The sequence below is a fragment of the Coregonus lavaretus genome (assembly GCF_964263955.1).
Source record: "Coregonus lavaretus genome assembly, chromosome: 2".
In the NCBI taxonomy this organism is placed as follows: domain Eukaryota; kingdom Metazoa; phylum Chordata; class Actinopteri; order Salmoniformes; family Salmonidae; genus Coregonus; species Coregonus lavaretus.
Window position 1 is genome coordinate 12527087 of NC_139989.1, and position 13866 is coordinate 12540952.

Consider the following 13866-nt stretch of genomic DNA (forward strand, 5'->3'; position numbering starts at 1 on the left):
TATATATATATTGCTCCTCTGCATTTGTTTTATGGAATCTTTACTCTTGGGTTAAAATTATCCTGCACCAGAATTACTCCACCATATGATGACGAGTACCACAAAAAATCACAGATTAGTCAGCTTGTGGCTAGTATAGAGGGTGCTGACAGTATTCCATGGGCCATGAAGCATGACTAATTGCACACTGAATAGCTGTAGCTGTTATCTTTGTCTTTGAACTGCATGCACATAAGAGGACACTATTGCATGATTGTGGCTCATTCAGAATGGCCAAGTCTTACATAAATCAATAGCCATTGTTCTTCCTTCACTTGGATGAGTCTCTTGGCAGCAGGCCAGAGATGAGAGAAGATGGCAGCGAGATCAGCCAGTTCATTTGTTGGAGAGAGCAAGCCAGTGCAACATCTATTGACCAGTGTATACTGTCATTGAGTGCATTGCTTTTCAGAGGCTTACTGTACTACTGTATACTGTATGTGAATGGAAGAGTTATCCTATGGCACAGGCTGATGTCTTTGGTCAAGTGTGTGTGTGCGTTTTTGGATGGTAACGTTGACAGCATAAATTATGACATGCACTGATTTTGCATTTCATCTTCCCAGGTTACACATTCTACATCACTGTCTAGGCAGGTGGAATTCGAGGCCAACACCAGGGATGTTATCCCCTTGTTTTCCATTACATATGTTATCGCCATAGTCTTTTCTATTGTGTCTTGCTTAAGGTATGTATGTGTTATATACATACAATACACAGCAAAACTATTATGATGTTCATCAATGACTGACCTTTGTGATTCTTTGATTCACATAGACCCAAGGTCTGACCGGTATGTTGTTGTTTTTCAACAGGTTTGATTGTGTGAGGAACAAGGTATGGGTGGCCACATTTGGAGTATTATCTGCAGGGCTTGCTGTGCTGTCTGCCTTCGGGATGATGCTGCATATTGGAGTGCCTTTTGTAATGACTGTGGCTAACTCACCCTTCTTGATATTGGGTAAGGAGCTATGGATACTTTTCATATTGCTTTGATCAAATCCTGGGTCCATGACTCTAAGTCGGTTTGGATAAAAGTGTCTGCTAAATGGAATATATTATTAAACTGAACAAAAATACAAACACACCATGCAACAATTTCAAAGATTTTACAGAGTTACAGTTCATATAAGGAAATCAGTCAATTCAAATAAATAAATTAGGCCCTATTCTACGGATTTCACATGACTGGGAATACAGAATGCATCTGTTGGTCACAGATACCTTAATAAAAAGGTAGTAACGTGGATCAGAAAACCGGTCAGTATCTGGTGTGCCCACCATTTGCCTCATGCAGAGCGACACATCTCCTTTGCATAGAGTTGATCAGGCTGTGATTGTGGCCTGTGGAATGTTGTCCCAGTCCTCTTCAACAGCTGTGCGAAATTGCTGGATATTGGCGGGAACTGGAACACGCTGTCGTACACGTCGATTCAGAGAATCCCAAACCTGCTTAATGGGTGACATGTCTGGTGAGTATGCAGGCCATGCAAACACTGGGACATTTCCAGCTTCCAGGAATTGTGTACAGATCCTTGTGTCCATTATCATGCTGAAACATGAGGTGATGGCGGCGAATGAATGGCACGACAATGAGCCTCAGGATCTCGTCACGTATCTCTGTGCATTCAAATTGCCATCGATAAAATGTAATTGTGTTCATTGTTCTTAGCTTATGCCTGCCCATACCATAACCCCACAGCCACCATGGGGCACTCTGTTCACAACGTTGACATCAGCAAACCGCTCGCCCACACGACACCATACACGCTGTCTGCCATCTGCCCGGTACAGTTGAAACCGGAATTCATCCCGTGACTTCTCCAGTGTGCCAGAGGCCATCGAAGGAGAGCATTTGCCCACTGAAGTCAGTTACGATGCCGAACTGCAGTCAGGTCAAGACCCTGGTGAGGATGACGAGCACGCAGATGAGTTTCCCTGAGACGGTTTCTGACAGTTTGTGCAGAAATCCTTTGGTTGTGCAAACCCATAGTTTCATCAGCTATCTGGGTGACTGGTCTCAGGTGATCCCGCAGGTAAAGAAGCCAGATGTGGAGGTCCTGGGCTGGCGTGGTTACACGTGGTCTGCGATTGTGAGGCCGTTTGGACGTACTGCCAAATTCTCTAAAACAACGTTAGCGGCGGCTTATGTAGAGAAATTAACATAAAATGCTCTGGCAACAGCTCTAGTGGACATTCCTGCAGTCAGCATGCCAATTGCACGCTCCCTCAAAACTTGAGACATCTGTGGCATTGTGTTGTGTGACAAAACTGCACATTTTAGAGTGGCCTTTTATTGTACCCAGCACAAGGTGCACCTGTGTAATGATCATGCTGTTTAATCAGCTTCTTGATATGCCCCACCTGTCAGGTGGATGGATTATCTTGGCAAAGGAGAAACACTCACTAACAGGGATGTAAACAAATTTGTGCACCAAATTTGAGAGAAATAAGCTTTTTGTGCGTATGGAACATTTCTTTGATCATTTATTTCATTTCATGAAACATGGGACCAACACTTTTCATGTTGCGTTTATATTTTTGTTCAGTATATATTCAATTTTTTAAATATGATCTTTCCTCTGCAGGTATTGGTGTTGATGACATGTTCATCCTCATATCCTGCTGGCAGCAGACCAACGTTCACGCTCGGGTGGAAGACCGCTTAGCAGACACTTACAAGGAGGCGGCCATTTCCATCACCATCACCACCCTGACGGATGTGTTAGCGTTCTACATCGGACTCATGACTCCATTCCGCTCTGTGCAGTCCTTCTGCCTGTACACCAGCACGGCCATCCTGTTTTGCTTCCTTTACAGCATCACCTTCTTTGGGGCGTTCCTCGTACTGAATGGGAGGCGTGAGAACAGCAACAAGCACTGGCTGACGTGCAAGGAGGTCCCTGAGGATTGCCCCGTGGGTCGCTCCAAATGGTACAACCTGTGCTGTGTGGGAGGAGCTTATGACCGCCATACTGGAGCAGAGGAAGTACAGCCCATGAATCACTTTTTTAAGAAGCACTACGGCCCTTTTCTGGTAAAGCCCTGGACCAAGGTGTGCGTAATCCTGCTCTATTCAGTTTATTTGACCATCAGCATTTATGGATGCTTCCAGATACAGGAGGGAATTGACCTTCGCAATTTAGCTGCTGATGATTCATATGTGAATAGGTATTATGATGACGAAAAAGCCTACTTTTATGAGTATGGGCCAAATATCATGGTAATCATAAGGGGTGAATTTGCATACTGGGAGGAAAAGAATATGTTGGATCTCGAATCTTGTGTAGAGGACTTCAAAAACCTGGCCTTTGTTGAGAAAGATATCTTTACATCCTGGCTGAAATCATATAAATACTACGGGTACCATACAAATCTGAATTTGAGTGTTGAAAATGTTTTCAAGACTAACCTAGGTTCGTTTCTGAGATTCTACTCTGACTTCAAGCAAGATGTAAATTTCACTAATAATTCCATCCGTGCCTCACGCTTCTTCATCCAGACTGTCAATATCACTACTGCCATTGATGAAATGAATATGTTAAACAATCTGCGAGATACTGCTAGGAGATGCTCTGTCCCTCTACTAGTATATCACCCTGCCTTTATATACCATGATCAGTACGCTGTCATAGTGAGTAACACTGTTCAGAATATCTCAGTCACCACAGCAGTCATGTTATTGATCTCCCTCCTACTGATTCCAAACCCTCTCTGTTGTCTGTGGGTGACATTCTCTATTGCTTCTGTCATTGTGGGCGTCACTGGTTTCATGGCATTGTGGGATGTTAATTTAGACACCATATCAATGATCATTCTTGTTGTCTGCATTGGATTCTCCGTGGACTTCTCTGCACATATTTCCTATGCCTTTGTTTCCAATAAGAAGCCAACTGCAAACGAGAAGGCAGTGGAAGCGCTGTTCCATTTGGGCTATCCCATACTTCAGGGTGCTTTGTCTACCATACTGGGAGTGATAGTGCTGTCTGCTTCCAAGAACTACATCTTCAGAACCTTCTTCAAGATCATGTTCCTTGTCATCCTTTTCGGGCTGTTCCATGGCATCACTTTTATCCCTGTCTTTTTGACATTCTTTGACTTTTGCAGTGGCAACTCAGGCAATGTCAGTACTCAGGAGAAAAAGGCGCTGGAAAATCAAGCCATGACCAACTGCCAGCCCAAAAACATCCAAGAGAAAGCCATTGACCACGACAAGCAAATCTATGACAATCACACATTCCTGCCAGACAATCAACAATTATTCCAAACACAGCCCTGTCCCTCAGTCTGGACACTGACTGTCAACACCCATCACACCCAAAGTGGTCAGATGTGCATGGCAAGCACAGTTCCCATGTTCAGAGTTGATAGTCAAACATATGAAGTTCAGATGTACACAGCTAGTAATGACACTGTCACGGTCAACTGTAACCAAAATCTGGGGTCTGGTGAACATCATTCTGTGATTGGAAATAACCAACCACCAGTTTTACAGGAGTGTAATGCCCCGGTTATCAATTGCTCTGATTCTGCAGATCCTGTTCCTTGAACACCCCACTGTGTGATAAAGTATGTGATGTTGTTTCATGCGGTGTATCTTACATATGAGGTTTATGTAAATCTTAAAGCCCTAATCCCAATGTTTTATAGTTTAAACCTTTTTGATTGGATTTTTGTTGATGCCACTCATACATATAAGATTCAAGTAGCCATCATGTAAAATATATCCATAAAATAGCTTAACTGTTAAAGTTATTGTTCTACAAAACACATTATTTAACTTTGCAGCAATGCATCAGTTTTAATGGGTTACTATACATGTGGCATTGTTGATGGATTTTAAAACCACCATGAGCATGTTCATATTTGTATTTGAAGAATCACAAGCTTTACTGATACATTAGAATAGTGTTCATGATCTGTACAATTTACTATTGTGTACAATTACCAACATATTTGTATAAAATGAAATTGATTTCAATTTCTACATTTCTCTTGATGTCTTTAAAGGATAGAGAGTGTTAGAATTTCTGCAATATCACTTCCTAGAAACATTATTGCAAACCCTCTGTTGGGTTTGCAATTGATAATTCATATTTTCATCAATTAATTATTGATACTGTTAAAACACATACCATACTATGTATTGAAACCTAATAAAACAGTATTTACTAATTTTCACATTTATTCAATTTATGATGTTAAAATAAATGATGTTGTCCTTGCTTACCCTTGGTTTAGGTAGTTGATTTCTACAGGTGATGTTTGTAAACCACAAGGTGGCAATGTGAATACATACAGTGAAGAAAACTTGTGCTGATATCTAATTGTTTGATATTTGTTTTGTTCACCATGTAATTTATTACCTAGGAGTTTATATTTTGACCTCATAATACTCACTGGCTTCTGTAACACCTCTTGTAAACAATATTTGTGGAGTACTGTACTATGCATTTGAAATACAAATCATCTCATTTGCATTCAGACTATTTCCAATAAACCATATCCTTTACGAATATTGATCCCTTTCCCCTGCACTTAATTGTATTACTTTTTCACGTCAAAATGTCTCAAATGACAAAATGTGAGTACTTCCTTTAATGTTCTACTTATTCTGTGGGTTTTGCATACTTGCTAACGCCTCTGTTTGGCTGAATGACAATGGCACAGAACTTTTAATCATTAATGCAGCAAGGTTTCCAGCAAAATTATCTTAATGATCTAAAATGAAAACAAAACAGGAGCAGACTGAAAATATGCCTTTATTCTTGGTAATATAGTATAATATAGTTGACAAAACCTCAGGCTTTGATTATGTCACTGGATAATTCAGTGAGCTTTTCGTATCAATGAAGTAGGGGTATTTTTGCAACTTAGATTTTAAGCCACACTCAACAAAACTCTAAACCTTTTCCATTTCACAAAAGGTTAACATACTGTAGCATCCTTTAAAATAAACTGAACATTTACCAATACAAATTATATTAGACAGCGTTATAAATCCAGAATACTCAGTAAAATATTTAAATGTTGCTAGTACACTTTGCTGTCTTACCCACCCTCTTTCAGAATTGTTACCAATGTAGACAGTGTGGTGCTTGGGTCCAGTAGTTTAACCAGGGGAACATTCACACCTCTCTCTTGGAAGATGTGATTCTGCAGAGTCATAGCCAACATTGAGTCAATACCCAGTGCATACAGGGCAGTGTCGTCATTAACCTCATCTATGCTAACATTGGTGATTTCACTTAGCATAGCCCTGACATTCTCATGTGCTGTGGAAAGGTGTTGGACCATGGGTTCTGTCATGTTAGTGTTCTCAAGTTCTTGCTCGACTAAAGCTGTCAGCCTGCCTCTGAGAGATGCGTTTTGGGAGAGAACATGGTTGCTCAGATTTCTGAAGTTGAATTTGCAAATGACTTGCTGTGGGTTGTTCATCAACAAACACTTTTCAAGGGCCTCATGGACTTCTGACACCTCCATTATCATCATGCCCTTTGCCTCAAGAAACCTTTGGAAATTGTCTTTGTTCAACAATAGACCGAGGTTCAAAGGCCCCCAGTTGATGGACTGTCCAGCAAGCCCAAGGTTTCGGCGATAATGAGAGAATGTGTCCAGGAACGAATTGGCTGCTGCATAGTTAGACTGCGAAGCATTGCCAATGAAAGAAGAGATGGAAGAGTAGCACACAAAGTAATCCAATTTGTTGTGCAATGTTGCAAAGTGAAGATTCAATGCCCCATTCACTTTGGGTCGAAGAACTTTATTAAAGTGTGATCGGTCAAGGGTTTCGATCAAAGCATCATGCAACACAGCTGCACTGTGAAACACTCCTTTGATTGGACAGGAGGGAAACATTTGTACAATTGCTGTGATTGCATTCACAACCTGCCCTGACACTGACACGTCACATTGGACACTCATGATAGACACCCCACATCTCCTCTGGAGATTGTCCACCTCAAACTGCATCTCAGCTGACAGAGGACTTCTGGAGAGGGTTGCAATGCATCCACCACCCCTGTGAGCAATGAACTTCACAGTCTCAAGTCCCAAACCCGAGAGTCCTCCAGTCACAATGTACACACAACTCTTCTTAAAGAGCTTGCTTGGTCTCATTAGCAAAGGGATATCAGACACTGTATTTTCTGAATCCACATGACCCAAAACTACTTGAGACACAGCCTTAGCTCTGAAGTAGGACTCACAGTGCGCAGTGGGCTGAGGTTCTCTTGTGTCTGTCGATTGAAAGGTAATGGTTTGCAGAGATTGCGATACACCATCCAAATGTAATGACCTCAGCCAATGGTGGATCTTTGTTTTCTGTGCCTTTAGATTGGCTCTCTGGAAAACAGTTGACACATAAAGTGTTTGGATATGTGTATGTTCGCTCTCATGTGCAAAAATGTTTGCTGAGGATGACACCTGGTTGTCACAGACTACAACAATATTATTTGCTGTGGCTCCACTGCCTATTCTCACCACTAGAGATGGATCAAAGGGAGGCAATACAACAAATGTATTACACTGATCAATGTTCAGGAGTTGTCCACTAAACTGGGGCAGAACGATGGCATTCCATCCTGATTTGTTTGCCGTTTGGGTTAAGACCTTCAGCAGACCAGAGTCAGGTACAGAGGAGATTATGCCCAACCTTCTCTGTTGTTTGACTCTGGGTAACGCTCTGTACAATATTTCCCATGCCAGCACAAAGTAGGACACACAGGGTGCCTCCTTCAGAAATGGGAGCCTCTTCGGGTTGTAGCATGCTGCTTCAGGAATCACAATCTTAGAAGATGCAGCAATGGGATAACATGAAACTACATGGTCTCCCACTTTCAGTTTGCTCACATCTTTCCCTACAGCTGTGACAGTGCCACTGAAGTCAAGGGCCAAAAGCTGGTGGTTCTGAGATGCATGTTTGTTCCAGTACATTGTCTGGCCAAAGTTCAGATCAGAGACACTGACAGAAAAGTAGTCAGAGGAATGAACACAAATCTCACTGAGCTGAATCTCAACTGATTTCTCCTGGATGTGGTTATCCGTTACATCACAAGGCATGGCAGACAAGCTAGTCATTCTGTATGGGTCAGCAGTCTGAAGGATGAACTGCCCAGAACTCATAGAGTAGACAGTTCCCTCAGAGCTGGCAATCCCTTTTATGGGGGTACGGACTATCACTGTTGAATATATCTGGCCCTTGCTGATCATGACCTCTGGGTGTTTGCTGGTGTTAATCACATGAACCAATGCCTGAATGTCTTCACTTGACACAGAAGCAAGGTCAATCAGCTGAAAGGAGAGGCCTGGTATCTCAGCAGCACAGGCTCTTGTCATGCCAGACAGGACAAAACCAGGACTGATATGGTCCACGGTCGTCTCTGCTGAACGGTAGGTTATGACTCGGATTGTGCAGCAACACTTGTTTTCTTTCAAGGCAAGAACAATCTGACGATAATGCTCACAGCAGTCAACCAAGCATTCCAATGCCATCTCAGTCGACAGATGACTGAGGTCTTGTACACCCCACATGAACAGTATCTCCTGTAAATCTACACCAGCATCACCTTGAAGAGAGTGAGACACTAAGTCTCGAACTTGTGGGTTGGACCCAAACTCTCTGTTCAAGACAAAAAATGATGTTTGGTGTACGTATGGCCTCAATGCTTTGCCAACTCCCAGGATGTCTTCAAAGATCAAGGCTTTGGGTTTACAGTTTACGTGGGTATTGTCAGTGATGGAGAAAAGTTCATTGTGAAAGAAGAATGACTCTGCAACGTGTGAGCAATTTCCTAAAAACGAGATCCTCACATGCTTTAGTTCCACTAAAACATGTCCGTCTTTATTGGAAAAGCAACCACATACATCTATGTAGTCTGAGGTTTCTTGGATTGCTCTCAGATACATAATCATGTCCTCCTGCAGAGGTGCTACTATTGCCACACTGCCAATGGCAGATGGGAAACCTGGCCTGGTGGTCAGTCCTCCAACGGCTACCATAGCAGTCATTTGCAGAAAATAGTCCAACACCACAGGGTGAAGGAAGTACTCATGAAGCTGTTTCAGCACCTCACCTGGGACCTTAATCACTGACACTGCCTCCTTGAATTCATCGCCGAAGTGCACATCATCCAGCTGTCTGAAAATAGGACCATACTCAAAACCTGCACGGGAGAGGATTGAGTAGACCTCTTCCCCCTTTATCACTGATTTGCACCTTTTGAAAATGACATCCGGGCAAATGGTTTGTTCCTCAACCAATGTTTGCCCACTTCGATAACAAATGGTGCCTGATGCATGTGTTGCTGAGGGAGACTGTATCTTAAACATAGTCTCATTCTCTGCTGCCTCCAGTACCACTTTCATATGAGGAGAGTTTGTGCTGAGTGTAAACAAGCTCTGAAAAGTTACACTCAGCTGCATCAAGCAAATAGGCATCTTTGGTCTTGAACTTGCCATTATTGAGGCAAAAGCCAGTTCAACATACAATGCACCTGGAGCAATGGCAACACCATTGTTTTTGTGCTCCCAGAGATAGGGTGCAGTATCTGATGAAAGATTGCATTTGTGCTCTTTGCTCTCATGCTTTGTCTGAGATATCAGTGGGTGTTGAGAGGAAGCTATCTTTTCATTTCCTTGTCTTACAGCCTCAAAATACACCTCTTTTGTCAGATTATCAAACTGATATCTTGGGAGGGGTGTTGGTGATGCCTCACAGCCTTTGTAGAAGTTGTCCCAGTCTACATGGACCCCCCGTTCAAACAGTTTGGACACAGTGGTCAGCATTGTCTCATTATCTTTTTCTGGCTGCACTGAGGACAGAACTATAGTGTCATTTCCCAGAGTCTCCTGGATGTTCCTTTGTAGAGCCCTTCTAGGGCCTATCTCCACAAAGACCACATTCTTCTGGTCTTTGGTTGCTGCTTTCATTGTATGCTCAAATGAAACTGGCTCTCGGATATTCCTAGCCCAATATCTCCCTGTGCTAAAGTCTCCATGGGTGTACATGTCTCCAGTCACTGTTGAGAAAAGCTCACAATCCATTTTGTTCATTGTCAAAGAACCAATACTTTCCTCAATACGGTCCACTATGGGATCCATCATATGGCTGTGGTATGCAGCAGGTACATCCAGTACACGGAGGAACAGATTCTTGCCTCTAAACAAAGCTGTCAGCTTTTGATGGAGTGTGTCTATAGCGTCTGCATCACCTGAGAGGGTGCAGGACTGTGGGCTGTTGAAGGCAGCCAGGCAAACCTTCCCAGAGTAGATTGGAAGGATTTTCAGGACCTCTGACACGGCAATGTTACTGACCACAAGCATTTTCCCTCCTGTTACCTTGCTCTGCAGAGTACTGCGGAAGTAGATCACCTTCACTGCATCCTCAAGGGACAACAGACCAGAGCAGTGGGCAGCAGCAACCTCTCCAACAGAGTGGCCAAGAATGGCATCTGGTTTAATACCCCAGTGCTTGAAGAGACTGGCAATGCCAACCTGAATGGTAAAGAGGAGGGGCTGGACAACATCTGGCTTAGTATAATCATCATTGTCGAAATCGTTTGCTATCTTTTGTGAGATGCCAGTACTTTTGTAATTCTGGAAGAGATTCTCAACCTCTCTGACCTTTTCTCTGAAAACTGGCTCCTCTTTCAGAAGCTGCTTACACATTCCCCTGTAGGTCACTCCATTCCCACAGAACACAAAAACCAACCTGTTATCTGACCTTGATGGCTTAAGCTTTCTGTTCATCGCACACTTCAGTTGATTCTCTAAGTCGGGGACAGAGGACGTCATAAATGCTTTCCTGTACTTGTGTCTCAAATGGCTCCTCCTACATGCTGAGGTAAACATCAAAGTGAGAATGTCAGTTTGCTTATCTCTGCTAAGTCTTTGATGTGTGTCTGTGATAGACATTGCCAATGAGTTCTCTGAGGCTGCAGACAAAACAAACAACTTGGGACAGTCATAAGTAGTCAATCTGGTGTTGTAGCCCTGTATGTACTCCTTTACTATCACATGGGCATTTGTCCCTCCAAACCCAAAGCTATTAATACCAGCTAGCCTTGCCATGGGCTCTGTTTTTTCCCACTTCTCTGCTTTGATCGGAACTCTTACATTGAGAGCTTTGGCATCGATACTGGCACTGTCCTCAGAGTAGAACAGTGAAGGGACAATGGTTTCATGCTTCATCATTAGTAGTACCTTGATTAGCCCTGCCACTCCAGCTGCAGATTCTGTGTGTCCAATGTTGCCTTTCACAGAGCCGATGCGGAGTGTCTCGGAACCTGGAGCTCTGGCTTTGGCAATGACTTTGGAGATGCTGCTTGCTTCTATGGGATCCCCCACTGGAGTTCCAGTCCCATGAGCCTCTATGTACTGAACAGATGACAGGTCAGACTCTGCCGAGTAGATTCTGTGTAGTAGCTCTTCCTGCTGGACCATGGATGGCTTGGTGATTGGAGTGACTGTGTGGCCATCTTGGTTTACAGCAGTTTTTCTTACTATGCCCCATACCTTGTCAAAGTCCCTCAGAGCCTGTTCAAGGATACATTTGGGTACCATTAGCAGTAATATTAATATTTCTTTATATTATAAAATAGAACTTTGTGATTTATGTGGTTCAAAACTAAACTACTTCAAATTGGTTAAATTTAAAACATAGTAAACACTATACTCTTACATTTTTCAGTGGCTTCAGCAGAATAATCCCGCAGCCCTCTCCTCTGCCATAGCCATCTGCTCTACTGGAGAAAGGTTTGCTGGTGCCTTCAGGTGAAATCATCTTTGCCTTGCTGAGAGCAACAAAGACTCGCGGCTCTATGATACAGCTTACACCGCCACAGAGAGCCATTTCGCAGTCCCCTGAGTAAAGCAGATTGAATAACAGTTAAGTGGTAATAATATGATTGAAATATGCCAAAAAATTTGAAGTCTTTCTGATGGTAATTATGAATAGAACTACCTTGCTTGATGGCCTGGCAGGCAGAATGGAGAGCCACCAAGGAGGAGGAACATGCACTGTCTATGGCAAACGAGGGACCAGTGAGATTGAAGATGAAGGATATCCTGTTGGCTGCCATACTCATAGCCGTCCCTGTGCCGTTGTAGTGGGTTATGGTGCTGGGTCTGTTGTTCAGGAGCGTCTCATAGTCCCTGTTCATGAGACCTGTGAGAACACATCCATTGCAGAGTATTATTCACTGTTATATTGTGTCGCTGCAATTAGATGTGCTTGCTGAAGGCAAAGCAAAACTGTAGATTTCTTACATACTTATTATTATTTGATGTCTTCCGCCCGCTCTAGAGCTTAAAAGATTTAAGCTATAAACACAAAACCAACTTCCAAATGCCCAGACTGCCAACTTAGATTGCTTGAGAGAATATTTTTGGTAGCATTTATATTTTTGTACTATAATAATATTTAAATGAGGCCCACAGACTTGAATGGTAAAACAAAACATTCTAGACCTATCTTCTCTTTCACCGTTTAAGCTATCAACTCCAAATTAACGTTGAGATGTTCAGACTGACCCTAATTAGATTGATGTCAAAATATTTGTGATACTATATAGACTTTTTGAACGATAACCATTTACAATGTATATAAATTAACATGTGTTTGAATGAGAACCATAGAAATACTGTACAGAAGTAGCTAATCAAAATGGTCAAGCTCCTTGGCTAATTAAGCTACAAGACCATTAAAACATTAAGGCTATCCTAACTTCAAATCTTTAAAAATGTTTAACAACTATAACTAAATAAATGTGCATTAAATAACTCACCAACAATAACTCTTGAAACGTTCAAGCTAGAGACACTCAAACCAACTTTCACATGTTCAGGCTATCCTGTCTTATCCGATCCAATCAATCAATATTTCAATCTACCAACTTTTTCCAACTATAACCAGTCACTACCATTACTACTGCAGTCTCTACCACAATTTATTTCACAACCATAAGTACTTTAAAACAAGCTAGCAAGCACACCACATTTTCTTCAGGAAATTCACTTTTTTAGTTACCATGTTAAAACATTATGGTTACCTATGTAAACACCTGTTCTGGTCCCACTGACTTTCTCCATTGGCATCCCAGCATCCTCTAATGCCCTGTATGTACACTGGAGTAGGAGCTTGTGCTGAGGGTCCATGAAGTCTGTTTCAGCCTCAGTGATGCCAAAGAACTTGTGATCAAACTCATTAAACCTGGGAGATAAAGAGATTCCCATCACAGATTTCTACTTTACCTCATTGTCAAATATAACAATAAATACATTGAAAGTTCAATTGTTCATGTCTTACCCATCTAGAAGAGCAGCTTTGGTTGTTTGTGTCTTCCCAGGTTTGCTATCATCAGGATCATACCAATAAGTGCTGTCAAACCTCTTGTCTGGAATGTCTACTACACAGTTCCTCCCTTCCAATAGAACCTTCCAGAAATTGTCAAGCCCCTCACCTACAACAAAAGGTCAAAATCCAGCATCACTGGCTTTTGGTATCTTTAGACAAACAAAATGTATCAACTCCTTATCTCATCCATTCTTACCTCCTGGGAAATTGCATCCTATCCCAACTATGGCAATGTCGTCTTCGTTGTCCTCCATCTTTGCATCTCATTACAACCGACCTTCTTTGACAAGATGTAAAATCATGTGACCTTGAACAGTCTTTCATGCGTTTTACCTCCTATTCAAAGACTGTGTTGAATGGAGGATATTGTTTCAAAGTCCCTCAAAGTTTTGTGGAAAGCAAAACCTTTAGCAAACCAGTCTTTACTGGCAGCTGAACCATTCCTGTTGGAGCTCAGTGTTTGTCCTCTTGCC

General features: G+C 42.3%; 2 protein-coding genes across 2 annotated transcripts in view; one reads left to right on the forward strand and one right to left on the reverse strand.

Moving 5' to 3' along the window:
* Nucleotides 1–4588, forward strand: part of ptchd3a (patched domain containing 3a) — a gene marked incomplete at both ends in the record, with an annotated part of 5726 nt that extends 1138 nt beyond the window's left edge. Inside the window, 3 exons of the mRNA XM_084148000.1 lie at nt 606–727; nt 855–1000; nt 2628–4588. Of these exons, the coding sequence (XP_084004126.1) occupies nt 606–727; nt 855–1000; nt 2628–4588 (2229 nt within the window). The remainder of the gene's footprint in view (nt 1–605; nt 728–854; nt 1001–2627) is intronic.
* Nucleotides 4589–5900: 1312 nt separating this feature from the next.
* On the reverse strand, nt 5901–13647 carry pks1 (polyketide synthase 1; the record flags this gene model as incomplete). Its single annotated transcript, XM_084147990.1, has 6 exons — nt 5901–11574; nt 11720–11901; nt 12002–12205; nt 13089–13249; nt 13346–13499; nt 13590–13647. 6 exons carry the CDS (start codon nt 13645–13647, stop codon nt 6091–6093), a joined length of 6243 nt encoding a protein of 2080 aa, XP_084004116.1. The 3' UTR covers nt 5901–6090.
* Nucleotides 13648–13866: the final 219 nt, after the last annotated feature.